The sequence below is a fragment of the Triticum aestivum genome, chromosome 5D (genome assembly GCF_018294505.1).
Source record: "Triticum aestivum cultivar Chinese Spring chromosome 5D, IWGSC CS RefSeq v2.1, whole genome shotgun sequence".
NCBI lineage: Eukaryota > Viridiplantae > Streptophyta > Magnoliopsida > Poales > Poaceae > Triticum > Triticum aestivum.
The window spans coordinates 64,457,988-64,468,546 of NC_057808.1; the positions used below are offsets into that span (position 1 = coordinate 64,457,988).

Consider the following 10,559-nt stretch of genomic DNA (forward strand, 5'->3'; position numbering starts at 1 on the left):
ACTAAACCATGTCCGATTAACACGTGAGATGGAGTAGTTTCAATGGTGAACATCACTATGTTGATCATATCTACTATATGATTCACGCTCGACCTTTCGGTCTCTGTGTTCCGAGGCCATATCTGTATATGCTAGGCTCGTCAAGTTTAACCTGAGTATTCCGCGTGTGCAACTGTTTTTCACCCGTTGTATTTGAACGTAGAGCCTATCACACCCGATTAACACGTGGTGTCTCAGCACGAAGAGCTTTCGCAACGGTGCATACTCAGGGAGAACACTTTTATCTTGAAATTTTAGTGAGAGATCATCTTATAATGCTACCGTCAATCAAAGCAAGATAAGATGCATAAAGGATTAACATCACATGCAATCAATATAAGTGATATGATATGGCCATCATCATCTTGTGCTTGTGATCTCCATCTCCGAAGCACCATGCTTGTGATCTCCATCTCCGAAGCACCGTCATGATCACCATCGTCACCGGCGCGACACCTTGATCTCCATCGTAGTATCATTGTCGTCTCGCCAAATAATTGCTTTTACGACTATCGCTACCGCTTAGTGATAAAGTAAAACTATTACATGATGACTGCATCTCATACAATAAAGCGACAACCATATGGCTCCTGCCAGTTGTCGATAACTCGGTTACAAAGCATGATCATCTCATACAACAAAATATATCACATCATGTCTTGACCATATCACATCACAACATGCCCTGCAAAAACAAGTTAGACGTCCTCTACTTGGTTGTTGCAAGTTTTACGTGGCTGCTACGGGCTTAGCAAGAACCGTTCTTACCTACGCATCAAAACCACAACGATAGTTTGTCAAGTTGGTGCTATTTTAACCTTAGCAAGGACCGGGCGTAGCCACACTCGGTTCAACTAAAGTGAGAGAGACAGACACCCGCCAGTCACCTTTAAGCAACGAGTGCTCCGAACGGTGAAACCAGTCTCGCGTAAGCGTACGCGTAATGTCGGTCCGGTCCGCTTCATCTCACAATACCGCTGAACCAAAGTATGACATGCTGGTAAGCAGTATGACTTATATCGCCCACAACTCACTTGTGTTCTACTCGTGCATAGCATCAACGCATAAAACCAGGCTCGGATGCCACTGTTGGGTAACGTAGTAATTTCAAAAAATTTCCTACGCACACACAAGATCATGGTGATGCATAGCAACGAGAGGGGAGAGTGTTGTCCACGTACCCTCGTAGACCGACAGCGGAAGCGTTATCACAACGCGGTTGATGTAGTCGTACGTCTTCACGATCCGACCGATCAAGTACCGAACGCACGGCACCTCCGAGTTCTACACACGTTCAGCTCGATGACGTCCCTCGACTCCGATCCAGCCGAGTGTTGAGGGAGAGTTTCGTCAGCACGACGGCGTGGTGACGATGATGATGTTCCACCGACGCAGGGCTTCGCCTAAGCTCCGCAACGGTATTATCGAGGTGTAATATGGTGGAGGGGGCACCACACACAGCTAAAATATCGTATATCGAGTGTGTATAGAGGTGCCCCCCTGCCCCCGTATATAAAGGAGCAAGGGGGAGGCCGGCTGCCCTAGGCGCGCCAAGGAGAGGGGGGGAGTCCTCCTCCTAGTAGGAGTAGGACTCCCCTTTCCCAGTCCTACTAGGAAAAGAGGGGGGAAAGGAAAGAGAGGGAGAGGGAGAGGGAAAGGGGGCTGCGCCCCCCTCTCCTAGTCCAACTAGGACTCCTCCTGGGAGGGGGCGCGCCACCTCCTGGCCGCTGCCCTCTCTCTCCCCTCAAGGCCCACTAAGGCCCAATACTTCCCCGGGGGGTTCCGGTAACCCTCCGGCACTCCGGTTTAATCCGAAACTTCTCCGGAACACTTCCGGTGTCCGAATATAGTCGTCCAATATATCAATCTTTATGTCTCGACCATTTCGAGACTCCTCGTCATGTCCGTGATCACATCCGGGACTCCGAACAACCTTCGGTACATCAAAACATATAAACTGTCATCGTAACTTTAAGCGTGCGGACCCTTCGGGTTCGAGAACTATGTAGACATGACCGAGACACCTCTCCGGTCAATAACCAATAGCGGGACCTGGATGCCCATATTGGCTCCCACATATTCTACGAAGATCTTTATCGGTCAGACCGCATAACAACATACGTTGTTCCCTTTGTCATCGGTATGTTACTTGCCCGAGATTCGATCGTTGGTATCTCGATACCTAGTTCAATCTCGTTACTGGCAAGTCTCTTTACTCGTTCCGTAATACATCATCCCGCAACTAACTCATTAGTCACAATGCTTGCAAGGCTTATAGTGATGTGCATTACCGAGTGGGCCCAGAGATACCTCTCCGACAATCGGAGTGACAAATCCTAATCTCGAAATACGCCAACCCAACAAGTACCTTTGGAGACACCTGTAGAGCACCTTTATAATCACCCTTTTACGTTGTGACGTTTGGTAGCACACAAAGTGCTCCTCCGGTAAACGGGAGTTGCATAATCTCATAGTCATAGGAACATGTATAAGTCATGAAGAAAGCAATAGCAACATACTAAACGATCGGGTGCTAAGCTAACGGAATGGGTCAAGTCAATCACGTCATTCTCCTAATGAGGTGATCCCGTTAATCAAATGACAACTCATGTCTATGGCTAGGAAACATAACCATCTTTGATTAACGAGCTAGTCAAGTAGAGGCATACTAGTGACACTCTGTTTGTCTATGTATTCACACATGTATTATGTTTCCGGTTAATACAATTCTAGCATGAATAATAAACATTTATCATGATATAAGGAAATATATAATACTTTATTATTGCCTCTAGGGCATATTTCCTTCAACATGTTACCTAGAGAGGTCCACAAGGCATATGATGTCCTGATCGAGATGACAGAGACCAGCACGTCCCTCGTCAGATTGTTGAGGATGTGACCGAGGACCTACTGATCCTGTCTAACCCACGCGTCGTAGGCTGGGTTGGGGACGGTCTGGTCCTTCCCATCCTTGTCCTTGGCGACGATGAGCTTCGCTGGTGCCTCGATGGATCCGTCGAGGTAGCCGTACAGGCCGGCGCCAAGGAAGTGCGGCACTATTTGTGCCCTCCAGAGAAGGTAATTCTCCCTGGTAAGCTTCTCTGCGACCTGACCAAGGCCGGAGGAAGGTGGGTTCAAGGAGGAGGACGCCATGGGAGAGGTTCTTTTTGGTAGATGGGATTTTTGTTTTCAGAACATACGGGAAGAGTTGGCTCTGATGACCATGTAAGTTTTGCAGGAAGCGTTCTACCCTCACGAGGAGGGCCGCGTTGTATTTATTGATCGATGGGGCTTATCGCATAACCGGCATACAAATTTTGGAGTACAAGGTATGGAGAGATAGAGATGAACTTAAACTAGATTACATAATTTATCTCTAAGTCAAACTCTAACTACTTCCTATATGCGCCGGTCCAGGAGGCTTGAATATCTTCAACAGCCACACCAATTGTTGTGGCCTTCTTTGTTGTTCTAGTCTACTAAAGACTCTAGCATTCCTTTGCTTCCGTAGAGACCATGCAATGAAGATGACTAAAGTGTCAAAACCTCTTGCGTCCCTCGTTGAGCTTGCACATCTGGCCCTAAGCCACCATGCCTCGAAGGTAATCCTGGCCATGGGAAACCGGCCCGACTAGCCCGACCCGGCCAGGCCCGATCTTCCCCGACGCTGCTCCTCCAGATGCACTCATAGGTGGGGGATGTTGCAAGTCCGAGACACAACCTCTGGAAGACCGAGCGAGCAGTGTACTGCCCCGATTTGTCACGCGGCCAGGCGAAAGCATCCGAAGCCTGAGTGTCGCGCTATCGCATTATCCTATTTTTACGGGGCTGAGCGACAACCACAGATCAAATTGTCCTTACAAATAAGATTAAAACATAAATACCCAAAGATGAATTGCCCAGAGTGCCCTTGTAAAAATTGATGGATATGCGAAAGTGTTACTCTAATCTCAAGCAACCTGTGTGAACAGTAAATTTTTTAAAAATTTAAAAGTTACAAAAACTGATTTACTTTTTGTGTGGATGGACATTAACAAGTTTTCTAACATCCTGGAAAAATTCGCCATGAAGAGACATCTGTGGAGGTGTGCGCCAAAAAAACAAAAATGATTGCTCCAAAATGCGGCCTTTTTTAGCCTTGAATTTTGTTTTTTTTCGTACAGGCTTCCATGGATGTCATTTCAAGGTAAAATTTTGCAGAATGTTACATAGGAAAAAATATAAACCAATTTTTTAACTTTATTTATTATTTTATTTAAGAATTTACTGTTCATGTAGATGTATTTGAGCTTGGAAGCAAATTATCCATGTCCATGGATATGAGCCAATACTACAAATAAGAGTAAAATAGAAATACCCGCCCAAAGTGCTCCCTGTAATAATTGATGGATATGAGCCTATACTACTGGCACATTTTCTTGATAATCTTGAGTTTGTGGTACAACCAAGGTTTGGATTCCAGAAGAAGAAAAATCTTATGGGGCACCAACATTTTCGGTTTCCATGGTAATAGAGAAATACCGAGCTATTATCAAACAAATTTTTTGAATGAATTTTGAATCCCCATAATATTCATCCAAATTTCAGTCAAAATTATTAAATTAAAAAATGGGGACATTTTGCTCTGTAAGGTGATTTCTCGTGGGGCACCATGATCTGTGGTTACCGCTCAATAATCGAATTTCTCGAGCGGTAATCAAAACCCTAGGTACACTTTTTCAAAGGGGGGGCAGAGAAATTTAGTCATTACCATATCAAGGTGACACAACCAAATTGCACGATGTATACGTCGAAAAAGAATTAACATGTTCAAGAAAAAATAATAATGTTTGACATAAAAGAGCAAAGGAAACAACCTAGGTTGGTGGAGGTCCTATCTAAAGACTACAATGTTGTACCCTGCAAAAAAAAGAGACTACAATGTTGTCTTCTTATTGGTTCATAGCTATCTCGCTGAAGGGTGGGTGAGGCAAGCACATGTGACATCACAATGCTAGGGATAGGGATGAACGGCGTTGATTTGAGGGGGGAAGCGTGTACGTTGGGGGGGGGGGGGGGGGGGGGGGGGGCTGTAGCCGGCCCTTGTCGACCAGCACCTAGTGTCGTCCATAACATATTGTGCACCATGGATGCTATTTTTCTCAATGATGTGCGAACGCGCGCGAAACCAAAGCATTAGTAGACGAGAAGGTGGCGATGTAGCTATGAACCAACGGTGTGCCGTTTGGGCTCTGTGGAGCATATGCTCCTTGATGAACAGTAAATTTTAAATTCTATTTTTAAGATGTTCATGACAATGTAACAACCGTGCTTGACAGTTTTGATGCGAAACAGAATAGCAATGCTTCGTCGCTGAAAAAGCAAAATTAAGCGTAACATTTGAAGGTAACATTTGATGTTTGATTTGTTTCTTTTTACACAGATCAAAATGCTTAAGCTTTTCCCAAATTTACAGATAGCATTTGAGTGTGCCAATGAACACATATATTTTAAAGAAATAAAACAATTTGCAAAATGCATTTTTGGCAAGCAGTAGCATATGCTTGCTAGAGCCAAAGTACATTTTCGTTAACCTCGCAAGACCTAACTACGTGGTAGTTTTTTTTCTTCAACCCAAAGAAAGAAAAGCGATTCAGCTAGCCGCAGCCAGGAGAGTTCCTTCGCGGCCGTCCTCCGACGGCTCCCCTCTGCAGACAACCTCGGTCATCGATGGTGAGGTGGGTTGCCGGATCCACACGAGTGAATCATTTTTAGGCCCTCGTAGTCTAGTTTTTTTAGATTGTTCATCGTCTTTGCTTAGGTGGTGGCGAGAACAACACTGAATAAAGATTCTTCAGATCCTTTCCCGACGAGGCGATTAGTCCAATGGTTAAGGATGGGTTTGAACACCAGTCTGTTCAAGTAAGGATGGCATGACGGCGATATCCTCGTGGTGGACTTGTGTCCTCAGGCTCCGCTGGTGCGACATCGTTTGCTCCAGCGCCGGCGCGGAGCTTGGGAGATAGTCCAGAAGCGGGTGCAGATTGTGGTCTGCATTGGCGGCATCTGGAAAATGGTAGATCGTTTGTTGGGTTCATGGTTTACGGATGACATGTATGGTTTCCTCCTCCTCCAACTAACTTGCGGGGTGCCAGATCTGGAGTTTAATGACGTGTCCGGAGTGTGCCCCGGTCTAATTCGTTCAACAATAATGGTTTCGTCTTTGGTGAGCCACCTTAGAGGATCAGTGATGGATTCGCGTCGAGCTCAGCTGAGGAGGTGATACGTCACTTTTATTTTTGTTGGTTGTTGTGGTGGCGCCAGCATTGGTGTCAAGCCTAGATGTTTTTTCAGTCTTGATTGTAATTGGCTGGTCTTCCTTTACCTAAAAAACTAGTGTTCTGCAGTTTTTTCAGTTTTATTAGGTGGATGTATACGTGACTTGTACTACGACGCTTATGATATAAATGAGAAACGTATTATCGTGAAAAGGAAAAAATTTAACCAAAGCATAATAGGCGAGAGCACGCGAGGTATGATAAGACACTCCGCAAAATTATCCAACCAAATTTATTTCATCATTTATCGCAATCCATTTATTTCAGTAGGTGGCGCCCCCGCGACACACAAAGCTGCCGGCCTGATAATAAGCGGGCACATCCACACGAGCATCACGGCGCGTTAACGAAGGCGACTATCCTGTCGAACATCTCCTTGGCTTTGTCGCAGTCGGGCTTGAAGAGGTGGAAGACGTGCCCCACCCCCTCCGTCTCCAGCAGCTCGACGCCCTGCCCCTCGCCGCCCCTCGCCGCGGCCACGGCCTCCGCGTACGCGCGGCCGCGCCACCTGAGGAAGTCGCCCTCCGCGACGCACACCATGACCCTCTCGCACGCGAGCGTTTCCAGCCCCGGCGCGCCGGGCGCCATCGGGTTCATCCGCGCGTCGTCGACGCCGCTCGAGCCGGGGCACGCGAACTCCCACAGCCGCCCGCCCATGGCGCGCCACGCGGGGTTGCGCGTCTCCTCGCCGACGGCCTCGGAACCCCAGAACCAGGGGTGGATCAGCACCGCGCCCTTGAGGCGCACGGCGCCCGGCTGAATGACGAGGTGGTGGCAGGCGTTGGCCCCGGCGCTGTCCCCGGCCACGAAGACGCGGCCCAGGTCGCCGTGCTCGGCGACCCACGGGTCGGCGGCCGAGAGCACCCACGTGAGGGCAGCGACGCAGTCCTCGTAGGCCGCGGGGAGCGGGTGCTCCGGGGCGAGGCGGTACTCGACGGAGACGGCGAGGGCAGGGCAGGCGGCGGTGAGGCTGTTGAGGAAGCGGTGGCCGTTGGGGGACGCGACGGACTCGGCCACGAAGCCGCCCCCGTGGACGTAGACGATGACAGGGAACTTGTCTGTGGCCGTGGACGCGGCCGGGGGCAGGTAGAGGCGGGCGGAGTAGTCGCCGAGCTGGACGTCCTTGGACTCGACGCCGGTGGCGGGATCGAGGCCGGCCGCCGCTGGCGGAGCCACCAGGGGGCGCTCGACGCGGCCGCTCTTGTAGACGCGGACGAGGCCGTAGTCGTGCGCCACCTCGTTGTCGTCGGGTGCGGTGTTGGACGCCATGCTCACTAGCTAGTAGCTGCTGCTCTCGGATCTGGCTGTGGCTGGGGTCGATCGAGATAGAGCGCTGCGGTGACGACTACTTGTACGTGGTCGTTGTGCCGACTAGCAACTGATGGCGACGTGGTATATTTCTCGGCGTCTCCAAGACTCCAACACCGCATCGCAGCATTCGCGTGGCTGAATGCGAGTTCGCCGCTTCTAGATGGTCGGCACAACTTTTGGATTTGAACTACTTGGTGTGTTGTTAGTTGTTACTTACGTCTGAAGTTCTGAATCGACGATTACTTGCCTCGGAAGACAGATCCTTCTATTTCTTATTTGCACTCTTTGTGAAGTTGACAGATGACTGAGAATTTGCCATCTTCCTTTGATCACCGAGCTGTCGTACATGCACGGGCTGGCCGGCTGCGCGGCATGTCCGTTACGTACGGAGCTGCCTACAAAATGCGCAGCAGCAACCGATTGCTAGAGTACATACGGGTACGGTCAAAACCAACTGAATCATCCAAAAACCCTGCAGACGAAGACGAGGCGTGGCTCCATGGTTGGGGTTGGCGATTGGCAGTGGCTACCCGGCCCGCCCAAGATCGATCCCTGGGATCAAGATGTGATGTACCCATCGTTTATAGAGTCAGATAACTTCGGAAGTTTCTCAACACGTATCGTTGTATCGTTATGTACTTCGGAAGTTTCTCAACAAAATGTTCACGTTATGTAGTACTTCGGAAGTTTCAAAAATATAAAATGTGTCCCCATCTATAGAAACGCCCCCATTAAAAAAATATTTGAAAAAACATAAAATGTTCACGATTTCAAAAAAATGTTCGCATGTTACAAAAAAATCACGTTTTCAAATAGATGTACATGAAATAAAAAATGTTCATGATTTTTAAAAATAATCCAGTGTTCAAAACATATTATGGAATTAGAAAAAAATATACATGAAATTTTAAAATATGTCCCCAAAAATTAAAACAGATCCATAAATAATAAACAAAATGAACGGTCGCCTGCGTAGAAGTTTTATTAGGGGATTTGTAGAGGTCACTTTATGATTTTATTTAGTCCCTCGCACCGGGTTAATTTTTTTTCCGTGTTTCGTAGAACGCTGAGCCCCCACTACTAGGAAAAGGGCTATAGATGGAATGGCCACTAATGGCGCACCAGACATGTGGTGCGCCATTGCTATGTAGCAGTGGCGCACCATGTGCTGGTGCGCCATTATTGTGAAATACACTAATGGCGCACCAGCCACACGATGCGCCATTAGTAACAATTTTTTTTCCAGACATACTAATGGCGCACCAGGGCACAGTGCGCCATTACTAGTTAACTAGTAATGGCGCACCAGCCACATAGTGCGCCACTATAATATTTTTTATTTTTTACTTTTTTGCAAAACTACTAATGGCGCACCTGGGGCAGTGCGCCATTACTAGTTTAAGCTAGTAATGGGTGCGCCATTAGTGTCTTTTTTTTTGCAAACCTACTAATGGCGCACCACCAGCAGGTGCGCCATTAGTAACCAGGGTTACTAATGGCGCATTAGGTGGTGGTGCGCCATTACTAACCTGGGACGAGCTAGATATTTTGGACAGCCACACCTACCCACTCACTTTCCCCACTTCATTCTCTCCTCCTCCTCCTCCAAGCTTGTTTCGGCTGCCTCCTCCTCCTCACCTCATTTGCACCATAAATTCATCCAAATTACGTGGTTAAACCCCTTTTTTTGATAGGTAAGTAAGGGGGAAGCTATCTTTATGTTGTTCTCCCTCCAACAACGTGCACATGCACTTTTTATGTCCTAGCTAGATCTATGTATGTTTGTGGTGTTGCATATGTTTGTGGTGTTGCATATATGTTTGTGTTTGCAGGTACCGGTATTTGAAATGCGATAGTTGCCAATATTTTGCCGGAATATTGATTCATTTCCGTTTCGGCGAGAATTTTGGCACTATGCATTCTTTTTGGTCCTATTTTTAGGGAAAGTCATGCCAAATTTTTTCTTGGTTTTAAAATATCGTTTTGCTCTACCCCGCAGGCGACCATGGTCCGCACGATGACCGAAGGCATCGTGAATAGGTTTTTGAGCTCCGCGAAGGCCGAGATGCTTGAAAAGAACGAGACGGAGATAAGATGTCCGTGTCGAAGATGCAAGCTGAAGAGCCTTATTGCGGACCCGGATTCCGGGCAGGTGCGGGACCACCTGCTCTTGCGTGGTTTCATGGATGGCTATCGGTGGCAAGGTGATGAAGATGACTATGAAGTCGTCCATGGGGGTCGGGCAAGAAATGAGGATGGGCAGCAAGACAACCACCGCGGCTCGGGCGGGCGAGAAGACGAAGAATCTCCAGGACATGATCACGACGGTGATGCTGTACACAGTCATCATGTAGAAGATGCCAGACATGATGATGAGGAAGATGCGGGAGCAGACGAAGGGCATGATCATGAAGATGAAGATGCCGGCGGAGCAGACGACGATGGACCATCGATGGGCTGGGTGCAGGACCCTCATATTCAAGAGCTGCTTCTCAAGCAGACGGATAACGCAAGAGCTGCCGCCCGAGAGAAAGCCAAGCTGGATCAACTGGAGATAGACGCGGTTACTCCATTGTATGAAGGATGCAGGCCCGAGGATACCCGCCTGAAAGTAACGCTCATGGCTCTGGAGATGAAGGTAAAGCACAAAATGACCGACGCATGCTTCGACGAGAACATGTCATTCTGGCACGAACGTCTTCCCAAGGGGAACAAGTGCCCGACCAGTTTCGAGGAGGCGAAGAAAATCGTGTGTCCTCTGGATTTACCGCACGTGAAATACCATGTGTGCATGAACAATTGCATCATTTATCGGGACGAGCACGCGGAGTCTACCATATGTCCGGTGTGCGGCGTCACTCGATACAAGAAGAGGAAGAAAGCTCCTCG

The 10,559-nt window shown here is 48.2% G+C and overlaps 1 protein-coding gene across 1 annotated transcript; it reads right to left on the bottom strand.

Annotated features, from left to right (window-relative positions):
* Window positions 1–6,577: 6,577 nt before the first annotated feature.
* On the bottom strand, window positions 6,578–7,750 carry LOC123124351 (tuliposide A-converting enzyme 2, chloroplastic-like). The gene has a single exon (XM_044544980.1). It carries the CDS (start codon window positions 7,626–7,628, stop codon window positions 6,693–6,695), a length of 936 nt encoding a protein of 311 aa, XP_044400915.1. The 5' UTR covers window positions 7,629–7,750; the 3' UTR covers window positions 6,578–6,692.
* Between the last annotated feature and the right edge of the window lie 2,809 nt (window positions 7,751–10,559).

Excerpts from the sequence above, each read along its gene's own strand:
- LOC123124351 (XM_044544980.1), bottom strand. The coding sequence starts at position 7,628 with ATGGCGTCCAACACCGCACCCGACGACAACGAGGTGGCGCACGACTAC.